Here is a 17,773-nt window from a genome sequence, read left to right as displayed (position 1 = left end):
TTTATAGAACTAGAAATGTTTATCTGAAAGAATAAAAAAGTCAAGACTCTCAAGGGGATTAATGAAATAAAATGGGAAAGAAGGGCACCTAAGAATATCAGATCTCATACTATACTAACATAGCCATAATTGTCAAAACAGTTTGATACGGATTTAAAAAGAGAGGTTGATCATTGGAACAAATTAGGTATATAATATACATAAGCAAACAAACATAGTAGCCAAGTGTCTGATAAACCCAAAGATCCCAGGTACTGGGGCAAACATTCACTATTTGACAAAAACTGTTGGGAAAACTAGAAAGCAGTCTGTCAGAAACTTAAGTGTAGACCAACTTCTTGCACTGTGTACCAAGATAAGCTCCATTGTGTACATGCCTTAGAATAAAGGTTAATATTATAAACAAATTAGAGGAGCAAGGAAAAAATTACCTGTCGGATCTATGAATGTGGAAGAGTTCACAATCAAAAAGGAGATAGAGAACATGACAGAAGGTAAAATGGACAACTCTGATTGCATAAAATTTTAAGAGTTTTTTGCACAAGCAAAACAAATTCAGTCAAATTAAAATTTTTTTTTAAATTTAAAATTTAAAAGCAATTAAATGGGGAAAAAATCCTTGCAGCAAATTTCTCTCATAAAGATCTCATTTCTAAGATATGTAAGGAACTGAATTAAATTTATATGAATGAGTCATTCTCCAAATAATAAAAGGTCAAAGGATATGAATAAGCAGTTTTCAGAGAACTACAAGCTATCAGTAGCTATGTGAAAAAATGCTCTAAATCACTAAATCTAATTAGAGAAATACAGATTTAAGATACCCATCAGAATGGCAAAGTTGACAAAAAAGGATAATGACAAATGCTGGAGGGGCTATGAATTGGTCTAGTCATTCAGAAAGCAATTTGGATCTATGTCCAAAAAACTATTAAACTGTGCATACTGTTTGTCTCAAGAATACCACTAATAAGCCTATATCCTGAAGAAATTTTTAAAAAGAAGAAAAGGACCCACATGTACAAAAATATTCATAGCCGTTCTTTTTTTGGTAGAAAGGAGTTAAAAACTGAAGGGGCCCCTGTCAGTGGGGAATGGCTGAACAAGTTATGGTATATGAATGTGATGGAGTACTGTTGTGCTATAAGAAATTATGAAGGAGATAGTTTTAGATAAACTTCAGAAGGCTTGCATGAATTGATACAGAGTGAAATGAACAGAACCAGGAGAACAATTTAACAATAACAATATTGTAAAGACAAACCACGTTGAAAGACTTGAGAATTCTGAGCAACACAATGACCAACTGCAATTCCAGAGGACTAGAGTTAAAACTTACTACCCACCTCCAGACAGAGAGCTGATGGACTTAGTACACAGAGGGAGACATTTGTTTTTGTTTGTTTGACACGACCCATGCAGGAATTGGTTTTGCTCAACTTAAAAATTTACCAAATTTTACTTTAAAAAATACAAACTTAAAAAGTGAGACGGGGCAGCTAGGTGGCGCAGTAGATAGAGCACTGGCCCTGAAGTCAGGAGGACCTGATTTCAAATCGGCTTCAGACCAAACACTTGACACTTACTAGCTGTGTGACTCTGGGCAAGTCACTTAACCCCAATTGCCTAAAAAAAAAAAAGTGAGACACATAAAACTAAAACAAAAAAAAAATTTAAGACTTTATAGAGTATTCTTAGAAACACCTAGCATAGCCCTGTCCCATACTCTTATTGTTAGAAACCTAGTTTGGTTCCTCTGTTACAGATCGTTTTGTGAAAAACATCGCCCAACACAGGACATTCAACCAGAGAAACGGGCAGAGGAGGACTGCATCTTGTGTTGTGAAAGCTTATCTGGAGGAAATGATGATAACATTCAGAGTCCATGCTGTAGTCGTATGATATACCACCGAAAGTGCATACAGGTGGGGAGGTTTACCTGTCTCAGGCTCCCCCTGAGGCCTGTACCACTGTCTGACCTGGAAGCAAAAGCATCCAAGTGAATGCCCAGGTAAACATCAGCCTTCTCCCCAACTCTGGAGGCCTGTGTGGTTTTGGCCCAGACCTAGCAGTGTAAATAGGAGTCTGGTCAGGCCAGGGAGAAGTCTTAGGAACTTCAGACCTTGGTCTCTAAGACTTGCACATAGCTGAACTGTTTCCAGGACCATGCCAAAAATTTAAGAGAAATGCTTAACCAAACAGATAGATCCACAGGATAGTTCCAGAACCAGCTCAGCCTCCAGAGATAAAAAAGGACAGGAACTATAGTATCTGTACAGGTTGTTAGTCCCAGTAAGGACCACAACTGCACAGGCCTCCAGGATTAGGGATGAAAGCTGATATTAGCTAGGGCATTACTTGGGCATCCTTGTTTCTAGGTCAGAGAGTTGGACTTCTAGCATATACACTTCACTCCACCCAAATTCTCTTAGGAGTAGATCATAGCTAAGATCCTCCCCATTTGTGACCAGCTTCACCAAGTCCCTAGACTAGGTCTTCCAGTAGGCTCTCTATCATTGTTCTCAGGCGGTGGTTCTAGGGTATGTATATGTATGAAAGGTGTTCATGTGTCTTTACCCCTGTTTCTTTTACAGAAATATGCTCATTCATCAGCAAAGCATTTCTTCAAATGTCCTCAGTGTAATAATCGAGAGGAATTTCCTAAAGAAATGTTAAGAATGGGAATACATATCCCAGACAGGTAACAGGAACTCTTTAGACAGATACCTAGTACAGGAGTAGAGGTCTCAGTTTTTCTAGAGGGTAGTGTAAGAAATTAGGAGGTAGTATAGGCATATATACTGCATTGAGAGAGCTCTGATTAAAGTGAGGGCGCAACTATTTTGAAATTATTTGCATGGTGATTTAGGATTATTGGGTTTCTTAGATTCTGGGGTGATACTGATCAGGATGAATGGGATAGACCCTCTATTTCCACTTCTAGGGGTTATTGGTACAAATTCTGTCCTTCTCCCAGCCTCTCTCACAAGAATTGTACCTTTTTTTTTTCAGCAAGCATTTAATAAGCTCTCTCCCAGCTCTTTTCCCACCTGTCTGATCCTTTTCAGTCTCCTTTGCTGGATCATCCATGAAACATCATCCATGTCACACCCCCTATGTGTGGCTGCATCCCAAGGTTCTCCTCTTCTGTCCCCTCCCTCTCTTCCTACATTGTTTCTCTTATTGGATCCCATGAGCTTCTATAGATTCACTTTTCATCTCTATGAAGATGACTCCTAAATTGACAAACCCATTCCTCATTTCTCTCCTGAGCTCCAGTCCCATATCACCAAAGCCAGCATCTCAATGTGGATGACGTGTAGGCCTTTCAAACTCAATATGCACAAACAGAATTCTTTACCTTTTCGCCTTATCTTATCCCACTTCCTTCTCCGTTCTTGTCCAGAATGCTAACATTCTTTGAATCATCCTGGTTCACAACCTAGGAATCATCCTTAATTCTTCAGTCCCTCTCACCCTATCACAAACAATCAGTTGCCAAGTCTTGTTGAATCTTCCTCCACAAAATCTCTGGAATTCACACCACCCTAATTCAGGCCCTTATCACTTCTCCCTTGGACTCCTGCAATTGCTTTTTGATTGGTTGCTGAACCTCCAGCCTGTCTTTTCCAGTCCATCATCCAAACAATTGACAAATTGATAGTTCTAAAGCACAGATCTGTCTGTGACACTCCCCTACTCAAAGAGCTTTGGTGTCTCCTTATTACCTCCAGTGCAAACTTCTTTACTGTACCTTTACAGTGCAAACTTATTACCTCCAATGCAAACTTCTATTTTACATTTAAACCCATTTACAATTTGGCTCTACCCTCTCCCTCCAGACTCACATTACTGCCCCTTAAACATGTTATCTTCCTGCCACACTGGCCTACTGGCTGTTCCCTATCCTACTTCTTTTCCTATCTCCTACCTCCACGCCTTTGCACTGGCTATTCCTTGTGCCTAGAATGTCGCATCTCCTTACTTACTTCTCTGCCTCTTAGAATCTCTAGCTCTATGCAAAACTCAACTGAATTTCTACTTCCAATGGGAGGCCTTTCCTCTTCTCAGGAATTTACTTTGGATGTATTTTATATTTATTTGTGTACATGTTATTTCTCCCAAGTTAGAATGTAAGGTCCTAGAGGTTAAGGACTATATTCATTCTTGTCTTTGTGTCCCCCCTGCCTAGCATAGTGCCTAATACATGGTAGGCACTCAATAAATATTTGTTGAATTGTATTGTTTGCTGTGTATATAGCACCTTGCCTCACTTCAGCTCCTGGCTTCTGGCCAAGTGGCCAGAGAGTGCAAACCTTTGATTGTGTATCAGGTGTCCCTTGTTCACAACTTCTTCTCTTTCTGCAGAGATGCTGCCTGGGAACTTGAGCCAGGAGCTTTCTCAGAATTATACCAACGCCATCAACATTGTGATGCTCCAATTTGCCTTTATAAAGATGGGAGAGACAACTTTGAGAATGAAGGGTATGTATAAAGCTACTTTATGGCTGGTTGAGTCCTTGTATTCCCATTTTTTGAAGTTTATCTCAACACCAATATCCAGAGGTATAGGATTCAACTCATTCCCTAAGCTTTACAGCCTCTCTCAGAATGTTCACAGTCCATTAGAGAACAGGCTTTTTAGGTTTCATTCCCACTTCAATCACTGGCACTCACTTTACTGTCTTTTGACAAGTCCCTTTACCTTATAGTGCTATTATACTTTTTATTCATTGGTGAGATTAGTAGCCTAATACATTTTCTTTCCAATCCAGTCTTAGGACTGGGTACCACTTTTTGGTTCTCCTTATAGGAGGTGGGGCCTCATTTTGTGTACTACTTGTGGATCCCAAGGAACCCACAGAAGTTGTTCCTCTCTTAGGAGCAACTCTAAGAAGTGGGAATGTGCAGAGTGTATATCAACAGGTATGACTGAACATCGGAATTCTTTTATTCTGGGACTGGGATAAATTTTAGTCTGAACAAAGAAAAAAAAACAAATAGGAGGAAAGACTGTTGTTTACTGGGAAGGAAACAAGGCCTAGTAATGAGACCAGGGGACTTAGAGTTCAGTTTAGGAACTTAGAGTTTGTTTTGGAACTCCTCAGTGGCTACCTGGGAATTCGTTGACCAGCACTTTGGAGACTACAAAAATTGGGCTTTCATTACACACATCTCTGTTAACATAGGCTGTATATTTAAAATCTTAGGTGAAATCCCTGGTTGCAGTAAAACCATAAGTCCCAGAAGGCATTTTTACAGAGAGACTGGGCAAAATAGTTCCCAGGAAGAAAATCCAGGGCCTTCCTTAAGAGAAAGACCAGGACCCTCCTTTTTGCAAGAAAGTTCAGAACTCTCCTCTCCAGAAAAGGCAGAACCTTCCTGTTGGGAAAGGAGAAGGTCTACATGGCGAGCAAAGCATGTCAAAATCTCCAAATGCCGCAAAAAAAAAGAATAATATCTCATCAGGTGAAGATACCAAGCACCACCAGGTAGATCTGGTTTTTTTCCTTAGCATGTGCTGAGAAATGGGACTCCTGGGTTCTGGGAAGAGGATGGAAAACTAGTAATGAGAAGAGCTGACCAGGAGATAGGACACCTGGATTCTGAGAGGAGAGCAGAATTCGGAGAGAGAGGAGTCTAGGTTCAAAAATAGGAGCAACCATATTCCGTATATAGATTTTTGTCATAGAAGTTGTGGTCATCAGAGTACTTCTGATTTTTTTCTCCCTTACTTTCAGGGCTTTCTTTCTCTTCTCCTCCTACTGTGATTTCTCCTGAGTCATTCTGATCTCATCTAGTTACCCTCAATCTTTTCTTACTTCAAATTCTATATGTTAATATGTAAATAAACTTGATTTTTTTTTAAATCACCACTGAGTATCTCCATATGCTTTGCTTTGTGATTTGACAGGGGGCCTCTTCCTTAGAGGGTAGAGTATGAGCAGACTAACTCTTTTAATCCCTAAAATTTAATGGATTTATTTTAGTTCCGGGAACTAGAAGGATTTGCATTCCTTCAAAGGGTAGCACTTTCTAGACTAGTATACTTTAAAGTGGTACAGACTGTTGTATGACATTGAAGTAAACATTTCATGTCTTCAGAAGAATCAGCAAACTACTGAGGCATATTTAAAGTGACCTCTTTATTAGCATGCCTGTGGTCTTAGATATAAGCAGAAGTAAAATGATAATAGTCTAATATAATCAAAGTACATGCATCAAAGTAAAGTACATTTGTAACACTGCCTCTACCACCCAAACTGGGCCTTTTTGATTATTTGACTTGAGGGCTGTCTTCCTTAAACTTATAGAAAGATAGCATGCCTATATCCAAATCACCAGTTCAGCTTTGTCAGTTTCTCTTTGGCATATGGGAGGATAGCTTTCCCAGGAGAATTATCAATAATCCTGCTGGCCACCAGGGAATGCTTAGCCTGTAACTACTTAGGTTCCTGCTGGACCACTAAACCTACAAAGCAGTTGCCTTGTGACACGAAGCAGCTTGGATTGATATTCACTGGTCGAATTTAGAATTAATCTAGGTAACGATTGGGATGTTGCCCAAGATATTAAAACATGAAATTCCCTAACTGTATTCTTCATCCTCACTGTGACCTCTACTCCTTTCATCTCTCATTTCTTTCTCAAGCCACCCACCCTACATTGACTATACTCTCTTCCCTTCTCCATCTACATCTCATGATAAAGCAATTCAGCTCTACACTGCTCTTTGCATTTGAATCCCTTGCCCCTTTGTCCTGTTGCAGATCATGTGTTGCTAAATCCTGACTTTGGATTGCTGCCATCATTTACCTCCTTCATTGCTATTAATGTGCTGCTGAAAGGAGCTAGAGAATATCACAGAACTGTATTGATGAGGTCCACTACAAATTTATGCTACATAATCTCAGCTAGGCCCTCATGTAGTAAGACAATGCTTTTATGCCTTCCCATTCAACACAGAAGCTATTCCAAACTTTTTCCTCCCTCCTCAAACCTGCTATAGTAGCCCTTCCTCGTACCCTGCCAGCTGAGAATCTTCATACTTCACAAAATTGAGGCCATTGAGAGTTTCCTCTTATCTCCTCCTCTTGTCATATCACTCAGACATCTTCCACCTACTATCTCCTTCTTCACCCTTGTGTCACGTTACCCTCCTTCTAACCAGAGTAAACCTCCCTCCATACATCCATGATCCTGTCACTTCCTGTTTTCTCCAACAGATTACCCCATTCCCCCTCTACTCTTTAATTTACCTTTATCTACTGACTCTTTACCTACTGCCTACTAACATACCTGCACATTTATATTTCACCCATCCTTAAAAAACCCTCATGTGATCCTACCCTCCCTGTCAGGTTCTGTGCTAAACTCCTTGAGAAAGTCGTCTATGCTTACAGTGCCTCTACTTCCTGTCCTTCATTGTGGCTTCCAACCTCATTCAGCTAAAACTGCTCTCATCAAAGTCTGTGATCTCTTAATTGCCAAATCCAATGGCCTTTTGTCAATCCTCATCCTTGTTGACTCTCTGCAGCCTTTGATGACACTGTTGATCACTCTCTTCTCCTGGATACTCTCCTCTGTAGGTTTTTTGTGACCTTGCTCTCTTCTGGTCTACTACCTGCCTGACTATTCCTCAGTCTCTTTTGCTGCGAGTGTTCCTCAAAGCTTGGTCCTAGACCTTCTCTCCTCCTAAACCATTTCCTTTGATGGTCTCATCACTTCCGTGCACATGATTCCCAGACCTCCATATCCAGCCATGGTCTCTCTCCTGAGTTCCAGTATCACCAACTGCGTCTTGAACATCTCGAATTGGATGTCCCATAGGCATCTGAAATTTGTTATGTCTGTAACAGAGTATCTTATCTTTCCCCTCTTCCCAATGAGGAATCTTGGTGTCATCCTCAACTTTTCACTTGTCATCAACCATATCCAAACTGTTGTTAAATTGTATCATTTTATCTTCACAGCATCTGTTATGTACATACACTTCTCTCCACTCACAGAGCCACCACTTTTATACAGCATCTCTCGCCTGGACTATTTCAATAACCTACTTGGTCTCCCTGCCCCAAGTCTCTCTTCTCCACCTCACTAAGCCGCCAGAGTGATCTTCCTAAAGCAGCTCCCCCTCAGCTCAATATACTCTAGTACAGCAGCTCTCTAAGCATGGTCCAGGGATCCCTGAGGGTTCCCAGCATCGTCTTAGGAAGTCCTCAAGGTTAAAACTATTTTCATAATAATACTGAGATGTTTTAATTTCTAACATGTTAAGTATTGATAAATATAACCAAGGGTATGCTGATAAATGTTCAACAACCAACCCTTCAAATCTAGGACATGCTTTTAAGTTTAATCTGCATTATCAACATTTTCTCCATCATATTCTCAAGTCTACACAATCAGTGAAACAAAGTAAATCCTGATTTGTAGCATTTGCCAATTTCCGAGGTATAAAAGCTCACATTGGAAATTTAACAGTCAGATCTTATACGTCAGTTTGAGCTGACTTCAGCACACTTATATAATCAAAAGCTCTTTGGGGTATCCTCAGTATTTTTAAGAGTACAAAGGGGTCCTGAAATCAAAAAGTTTGAGAGCCACTGCTCCTAGTGGCCCCTTATTACCTACCTCCAGGATCACATAGAAAATGCTCCACTTGGCATATTAAGCCCTCTACAGCCTCACCCCTTCCTACCTCTATTCATCTTGTTACTTTACTGCATTCCATGCACTCTATGATCTAGCTACATTGGCCTACTTGCTGTTACACACATAACATTACCATTTCCTGGATCTGTGCATTTGCACCATCTCCCATGTTTGGAATTCTCTCCCTCTTCTCCTCCACCTCCTGGCTTCCCTGACTTCTTTAAGGACTCAGTTCAGATCCCTTCTTCTGCAAGAACCTTTCACCAGTCTGTTGCTGTCCCAGATCCCTCCATGCTAGTTCTCTCCCTCTGAGATTACTACCTTCCATTTATAGTGTATGAACATTTCTCTGGGTGGAGTTATTTGAATATTGTCTTTCCATTAGAATGGGAGCTCCTTGAGAGCAGGACATGCTTTTGCTTTTCTTCCTATCCCCATTGCTTTAGTTCGCAGTGCCTGGCACAGAGCAAGTGCTTAAGAAATCCTTGTTGACTAATTGACGTGACTTTACCTAGCTTATGACCACCCCCTACCGTCTAGGTTCTCTTCTCTCAGTTCACCATGCATTTCATTCAAAGATTCAAAAACTTAGAATGCTGTGATCATTATGTGGTTTATGTACATAAAATGAAGGGAAAAGGAAAATAGAACAAACGCTACTGTATAAAGGTATCTACTTCCAGTCATCTCCTAGACATCCTTCTGGTTGCCCTCCAAGATGTTTGGAGACAGCCAGGCCATATTCACCTGTGAGAATGGAATAGGGGAGGAAAAAACCTACCCTTGTCTCAGGACCATGAATTATAAATAAGAAAAAAAAATAGTGAAGACAGTAACTGATATCAGCTCTGCTGCTCAGCAACCCACAGAATTCATGGTAGTCTGTGTCTCAGCAACACTGGGTCTTTTCTCTTTTAGGGTCATGGGTGCTTCCTTCTGTGCTCTAGGATTGTACCAGCCTCTAGTCATCTCACTTTGATGGTACCATGACTTCTGGCCAGAGCCATTCATGGTATGTACCTCTTTGTGTGCTCTGGGCACTCCCCACTCACTTTTCTCCCCCTCCAGAGACAGATAACAAGTTTTTTAGAAAGAAGTTAGGAAGCAGATGGCAGGTGCCACCAGCACAGAGATCTCATTCCCTTGAGTGGCTTTTGGCCCCAGAACACACACAGGACGTGATAGCTTTGTCTGTCCTCTGTCTATTATATTGTTTGTACATAGTTGTTTGCAGTTCCTGGCACACAGCCAAGACTTAGTAGATGCTTATTAAAAAAAATAGATGCTTATTGACCTTGTATGTATGTAAAACCAAAATACCAATGTCATACAATTACATGACGTAGCAGGTATAACAGAACTGAATACATGAATATCCAGGATACATGCAGAAATATAGCAAATGGATGTCTAGAAATAGTACATACATATCAGTGAATCAGTTAACATTTATTAAGAGCTTATTATTTTTCAGGCACCATACTAAGCTTTAGGGATATAAAGAAGGGCAAAAGAGAGTTCGTACCCTCGAGGAGCTCACAATCTAATGGGGGAGATAACATGCAAATACCTACATACAAACAAAAAAGTACAAATAGCATTTAAGGTTTGCAAAATTCTTTACAGATATCCCTTTGATCCTCATAATAACCCTGAGAGGTAGGTACTATTATTATCCAGTTTTACAGATAAGGAAATTGAGGATGCACACACCTAATAAGTTTCTGAGACTGGATATGAACTCAGGTCTTCCTGCTCAGTGCGCTATCTACCATGCTGCCTAGCTGCCTATCATTGCATACTAAAATGCATATCAAAAATCGTATGTCAGTAATACATGCAAAACATTGCATATAAGGTGGTTCCGGTTTGGTATTGGAACAAAATAAGGCACTTACAGACCACCTAAGAGTTAATAACACAACAAAATTTACTTAGCCAAAACATGGAAAGGAAATTCAAGCAAAATATGGTATTCATTCATTTGGGCATAGATCCTTTCCTCTGCATTGGCTATATTGGTCCACTGGTCAGAAGCCTGAGGGAAAGGCTCCTGACTTTTCAAATCCTGGCTTTTGTACTTAAGTGGCCAGAAATCTATATTAATGGTTCAAGCCTTAATTCCCCATGTCAAGTCTAAAGTATAAGTTTCAGTACCTTTTAAGGAAAAAGTAGCCTATTCTGCATGGGCCCAACCCTAGGAAAAGTGAGCTCAGCCTATATGGCAAGGCCTTATGAATTATTGCTCCTAAATTCCAGTATTCATATTAACACCACATTTATATCAGTGAAACATAGAAGAGAAAAACATATCACATAGCAAGTCATATTCTCTACAACAAGTTGACTATATTGTTAAATACAGAGCATACATTAGATGCGTTTCATCCATGGGCTTCTTGTAGCTACATAAATAACCACTTCTTCCATGTTTCCTGAGGCATTATAAGTGATGCTTAATTGCTGGCTGAATAGGAAGGAAGGAGACAAGCATTTGTTAAGCTCGTATTATTGATCCTTACAGCTTTGCTGGGAAATAGGCATTATTATTTTCCCTCTTTTGTAGTTGAGGAAACCAAAGCCCGGGGCACATACCTAGCAAGTGTCTGAGGCCAGATTTGAACTCAGGTCTTCCTGACTTCCTGACCCTTTTTCTCAGCTATACATGGCATCTTCTCAGAAATTGAGTATTTGTTAAAAACCTCACAACCAAATGCAGAAAAGCAGAAATACTGTATATCCTTTTCAGACCATAAGGTGATAAAAATTACATTCAATAAAAAATCAAAATGCCTTGGAAGCATAGATTAAAAAATAATTGGCTAATTGGGGTAGCTAGGTGGCACAGTGAATAGAGAACCAGCCCTGGAGTCAAGAGGACCTGAGTTCAAATCCGGTCTCAGACCAGACACGTGATACTTACTAGCTGAGTGACCCTGGGCAAGTCACTTAACCCCATTGCCTAGCAAAAACAAAAACAAACAAAAAATGTAATTGGAAACTAAATAAGGATGAGTAGGTCAAAGAGCAAATTATAAACAATTTAAAGATAATAACAGCAATGAGACACATGGCCAAAATTTGTGGGATTTAGCCAAAGCAGTACTTAGGGGGGAAAATGTATATATCTAAATGCTTAAATCCACTTAAAAAAAAAAGCAGATCAATTAATTGCACATGCAACTAAAAAAAAACAACTAGAAAAAGAACAAATTCAGAATGACCAATTAAATACCAAAATAGAAATCCTGAAAATCAAAGGAGAGATTAATAAAATTGAAAGCTAAAAAATCATTGAACTAATAAAATGAGTTGGTTTTATTTTTTTAAATATAATAGATAAACCATTGATTGATTTTTAAAAAGAAAACCAAATTACCCTTATGAAAAATGAAAAGGGTGAATGCACCACCAGTGATGATGAAATCAAAGCAATTATTATGAGCTATTTTGCCTAATTATATGCCAATAAAACTGCCAGTCTTAAATGGGTGAATATTTACAAAAATACAAATTGCTCAGATTAACAGAAGAGGAAATAGAATACTTAAATAACCCCATCTTACAAAAAGAAATTGAAAAAGCCATCAATGATCTCCCTAAGGAAAAATCCCCAGGCCAAATGGATTTATAAGTGAATTCCACCAAAAATTCTAATGCCATATCAACTATTTGGAAAAATAAAGGGGTCCTACAAAATTCCTTCTGTGACACATATGGTTTTGACACCTAAACCAAGGACAGCAAAAATAGAGAAAAAAAGCCACAGACCAATTTCCCTAATGTTGATGCCCTAATGTTAATGAATGTTGATGCAAAATTTTTAAATAAAATACTAGCAAGATTATAGCAATATGTCACAAAAATCATATACTATGACCCAGTAGAATTTATACCCAGAATGCAGGGCTGGTTCAGTATTAGTAGAACTATTAGCATAATTGGCCATATTAATAAGAAAAACAACAAAAAATAATATCAATTGATGGAGAAAAAGCTTTTGACAAAATACAACACCCATTCCTATGAAAAACACTAGAAATCATAGGAATAAATGAAGCCTTTCTTAAAATAAGAGCAAGCATTATCTGTAATGAGGATAAATGAGAAGCCTTCCTATTAAAATCAGAAGTGAAATGAGGATGCCCATTTTCACCACTATTATTCAGTATTGTACTAGAAATGCTAGCTATAGCAGTAAGACAAGAAAAAGAAATTAAAGGTATAAAAATAGGCAATGAAGAATCACAACTACCTTTATAGACAATTTGATGGTATATTTAGAGAACCCTAGAGAATAAATCAAAAAACTAGTTGAAATAATTAACAACTTTACCAAAGTTGCAGGATATAAAATAAACCCACATAAATCATCAGCATTTCTACATGTTACCAACAAAATCTGGCAGGAAGAGATAGAGAAATTCCATTTAAATAACTGCTGCAGATACTATAAAATACTTCCAAGTCTACCTGTCAAGACAAACCCAGAGTCTATATGAACACAATTACAAAACATTTTCGACAGAAATAAAGACAGATCTAAACAATTGGAGAAATATTCATTGTTCTTGGGTAGGCTAAGCCAATATAATAAAAATGACAGTTCTACCTAAATTAATTTACTTATTCAGTGCCATACCAATCAAACTATCAAAGAATTATTTTATAAAGCTAGAAAAAATGAAATTCATCTGGAAGAATAAAAGGTCAATATCAAGGAAATCAATGAAAAAAAGTGAAGGAAGGTAGCCTAGTAGTATCAGATTTCAGACTGTATTACCAAGTGATAATCATCAAAATAATCTGGTACTGGCCAAGAAATAGAGTGGTAGATCAATGGAATAGATAGAATAGTGGAATAGATTGATTATATTTACAATGGTAAATTAATAATAATATAGTATTTGATAAACCAAAAGATCCAATTAATTTAATTATTCAGTGCCATACCAAATTAAACCAGCAAAGGATTACTTTGTAGAACTAGAAAATGTATGTATAATATGTATAAAAGTATACCAAAATGGGTACATAGTTTAGATCTAAGAGGTGATATTATAAGCAGATTAGGGGAGCATGGAAAAATTTACCTGTCAGTATGGATATGGGAAGAGTTTATGACCAAAGAAGAGAAAGAGAGGATCATGGGAAATAAAATGGAAAATTTTGATTCCATTAAATTAGAAAGGCTTTGCACAAACAAAACTGATGCAGCCAAGATTAGAAGGAAATGGGGAGGGGAGGAAGAGAGGATTTACAGCAAGTTTTTCTGATCAAGACCCTGTTTTTCCAATATGTAGGGAACAAGGCCAGATTTATAAAAATAGCCATTCCTGAATTGATAAATTGCTGAAGGATATGAACAGGCAGTTTTCAGAAGAAGAAACTGAGACTACCAATAGCCACCTGAAAAATGCTCTAAATCAATATTGATTAGAGAAATGAAAATTAAAATAACTCTGAGGTGCCACCTCATATCTATCAGACATGACAGAAGAGGAAAATGACAAATGTTGGAGGGATGTGGAAATATAGGTACACTAATGCATTGTTGATGGAGTTGTGAACTGGTCCAGCCATTCTGGAGAACAATTTGGAACTATGTCCAAAGGTCTACCAAACTCTTTGATCTGGCAATACCACTACTAGGTCTGTGTTACAAAGAGATCAGCGAAAAAGGAACCCATGTACAATGACATTTGCAGCAGTTTTTTTGTTTGTTTTTGTGGTGGCAAAGAATTGGAAATTGAGGAGATACCTCTCAGTTGGGGAATGACTAGACAAATTGTGTTCTATGGTTGTGGTGGAACACTATTGTGCTATAAGAAATAAAGAGGGGCAGGAACAGCGAGGTGGCACAGTGGGTAGTGCTCCAGCTTTGGAGTCAGGAGGTTCTGAGTTCAAATCTGGTCTTAGACACTTGACAGTAGCTGTGTGACCTTGAGCAAGTCATTTAACCCCAATTGCCTTACCAAAAAGGAAAAACAAGAACATTTTTTAAAAAAATGATTAGGGGGATGGTTTCAGGAAAAGATGGGAAGATCTATATGAACTGATGCAAAATGAAGTGATCAGAACCAGGAGAACATTGGACACAGTAACAGCCATATTGTAACAATGATCATCCGTGAAAGACTTAGCTGCTCTAATCCATGCAATGATCCAAGACAGTTCCAAAGGACCCAGGATGGAAAAAAGCTATCTATATCCAGAAAGAGAATTGATGAACTCTGAACTCAGATTGAAGCGTGCTTTTTTTCACTTAAATTTTCATGCTTTTTTTTTTTTGCAACATGGCTAATATGGAAATATATTTTGCATGACTTCATAGGTATAATCGATATCATATTGGTTGCCTTCTAAATGTGTGGGAGAGAAACTAGAGGGAAGGAAAGAATTGGAAACTCAAAAAAATTTTAAACAAAGGTTAAAAATAAAGCGTTAACTATAAAAGAAAGAAATTCAGCACTGCTACCAGATGAGTCCTTGCCTCAGCTACTGCTAGGCTGGATCCTGAAGGCCATTCTTCATGATATTGATGCTAAAACCCAGCATGGACTTAACTCATAAGCACACATTCCTGGATGGCTCACTCTCATGACCCTTTAAAACTCACAAGGGTTGTAGTCTCCAGTTTCCTTGATCTAGAATGGAAGAACGAATGCTAAGGCAGGTAAACAATGACAGCTCCTCTTCATTCGGCCACATGTCAACCTTTGTGTGGTTGCCAGAGGTAGAGTTTGCCAGAATAACTATTCTATTTATATATTATCCAGTGACCTAGAAGCAGTTTACATATATCTCATTTTCCTTCAGTGGTAGTAGCTTCTGGGCTGCTCACAGTTCCAGATTGTGTTGTTAGCATACACACGCCACTTCACCTCTCCTTTCTGTGCCTTTGTAATAGTTACCCCCTGGGCCTGGAGTGCATTCCCTCCCTCTCCTTCACCTCTTGAAATCTCTGGTTACCTCAAGCCTCAGCTCAAGTACCAGCTTCTTCACGAAGTCTCTGCTGGCTCCCCCTGGCTGCCAGTGCCTTCCTCCACCAGAAGTTTTTATCTGTTCTGTATGTATTTTCTTAGTGCTTATATATGTACATGTTTCTCCTATTAGAATTTAAACTTCTTCAGAATGGGAACTGTTTTGCTTTTTGTCTTTATGTCCTCAACCTCTCAGTGCTCTAGTCAACTCTTTGCTACCAAAAATTGCGGAAAAGGTATCAACCTATATTAGGTAGAGGGTGTTTACTCACCTTTGGGGTTCCCAATAAAATCGCATGCCCAGTCCCTATCAACACCCAGTCTGTCTCTCTGTTCCTATCACCTAGCACAATGCCTCGCACATAATAGGTACTTACTAAACTATTGGTTAGTTGATTGATTAGCAGAGTTAACTCATTTATAGAAAAACAAACATTGGTATTTGTCCTGTGCAGGTAAGCTCTATGAGGGCAATTAGTCACATATTCCTCATTTTGGACATACATATTGAGTTCCAATAATCTGCCCTAATTAAATGATTGCAAGAGTGTGAGACAATGGAAAATCTGCCATGAGGGCTAGTATTTACTATCAGGCAGCCCAACTGACCCGTTCCAGGACATGAGTCCTTGCCAACTGTTAACATTTCATCATTTTTCAGGTTGAGAGTGAGCCTTAGTCAAATAGAAGGTGAATAGCAGTCTTTAAGGGTTAGGAGTTGAGAGTTTTGGAAACTTTCTGTCCTTTGTTTTTTTACTGATCCTAGTTTTACAACTCAGGGCATAAAACACTGAGAGGGATTCCTAGATATTCAGTAATACTGTACCGATATAGGAAATGGGTCTAACCAGATTGGCCCTAGAAGGCTTTTATAACTCTATCAAAGATTGTATGATTTTATGAGGTATTATCTATACAGTCGTTGTTAAGGAAGTCTTCCTTATGAATACGTGTCTAGTCAGTTGAATTGGATTAATTGATTTAATATAAGAAAGAACTTCTTAACAATTGGAGCTGTCTGACACTGGGATGGGCTGCCATTTAATAGAGATGTTCCAGCAGAAATTGGGGAATCCTTGGGGCTGTTCCATAGGTTTAAAGTAAGTAAGCTCTGAAGTCCCTTCCAACTCTGGGTATAAATACGCAGCAGCATTGTTCTGATGCCGGGCACTAGAGGGCACTATTATCACGTAGCATATGAGTCAAACTTCAGTGAATCTGTGATCTCATCAATGTAGATATTTTGTCTTGAATTTGGTCCCTTCTCATTTTGTGCACCTTTGCTTTGTGTCATCTCTTAAATCGTCCTGGGGAAGGAGAGGGGTCACAAATTGTATATGCCATAGGGTGGATGAATGTGACTATAATTCCTGAAATTTCATCTCCTGCATTTGAAGAAGCTTATGCCTTCCTTGGCAGTTACGCTTTTACTTCTGTTTGATTTATCAGAAGCAATTACATGTCTGTTATTGTCTTAAAAAGCAGTAGGTTAGAGAGTAGTATGGGGAGCCAAATGGGGCTCCACACAATGCAAATCCATTTCATGACCATAGACAAGCCTTTTCCCTAGGCAGTCGCCTAGAAAATGTATGTCATCAATTAGGAGACAGTTCCATAGAATCCTACCAACTCAGAAATACCATAATCATATCTTCTCCCTATCTCATATTTACACCACAGTTGATAGCTTTCAAAGCCCTGTGCCCTGCGTTATTTCAGTGGACGCTTACAACAGCCCAAAGTAGGCAGGAGAACTGCTATTATCTTTGTTATCAGGGAGAGGAAACAACCTTAGCAAAGAGCTAAGAACCCTACCTGAGAGGGCCTGCACCCACACAGTAAGTGGTAGATGTAGGAAGGGGACTGGCTGTGTCCTGGCCCCTCCTAGTCTAGGTTGGCCATATTGCCTGTTGCCTCAGGTCCTATCCATTACAATCAAGAGATACTTACTAAATGCATACTATGTGCAAGGGAACTCCGTGTCACATAATGAAGATGGGTGGAACATTACTATTACAAACACAACTTTCTTGTCACTGATCTTAAGGAGCATTCCATCAGTTATGCCCATCCTATTGAAGAGGTCTAGGGGTGATAAGATTAAAAGGTAAGGCTAAGGCTTTCAAAGGGAGATG

The 17,773-nt window shown here is 38.9% G+C and overlaps 1 protein-coding gene across 10 annotated transcripts in view; it reads left to right on the top strand.

Moving 5' to 3' along the window:
* PHF7 (PHD finger protein 7) overlaps nucleotides 1-15,956 on the top strand; it is a 45,556-nt gene extending 29,600 nt beyond the window's left edge. For 6 of the 10 annotated variants that reach the window (XM_078152329.1, XM_078152325.1, XM_020971587.2 and 3 more), the window contains 5 exons: nucleotides 1,766-1,925; nucleotides 2,595-2,701; nucleotides 4,369-4,485; nucleotides 4,814-4,926; nucleotides 5,211-5,876. In XM_078152329.1, coding sequence (XP_078008455.1) covers nucleotides 1,766-1,925; nucleotides 2,595-2,701; nucleotides 4,369-4,485; nucleotides 4,814-4,926; nucleotides 5,211-5,458 — 745 coding nt within the window. In that variant the 3' untranslated portion in view covers nucleotides 5,459-5,876. Of the gene's footprint in view, nucleotides 1-1,765; nucleotides 1,926-2,594; nucleotides 2,702-4,368; nucleotides 4,486-4,775; nucleotides 4,927-5,210; nucleotides 5,877-9,573; nucleotides 9,815-15,565 lie in introns of those variants that run through there. The other 4 variants (XM_078152327.1, XM_078152333.1, XM_078152331.1 and 1 more) reach the window with 4 other exon arrangements.
* The last annotated feature ends 1,817 nt before the right edge of the window (nucleotides 15,957-17,773 follow it).

This window comes from Phascolarctos cinereus, unplaced genomic scaffold (genome assembly GCF_003287225.1).
Source record: "Phascolarctos cinereus isolate Bilbo 61053 unplaced genomic scaffold, phaCin_HiC Scaffold_4;HRSCAF=312, whole genome shotgun sequence".
Classification (NCBI taxonomy): Eukaryota; Metazoa; Chordata; class Mammalia; order Diprotodontia; family Phascolarctidae; genus Phascolarctos; species Phascolarctos cinereus.
Note: the sequence above shows the minus strand (reverse complement) of the source record. Positions and strands in the feature narration are given on the sequence as shown.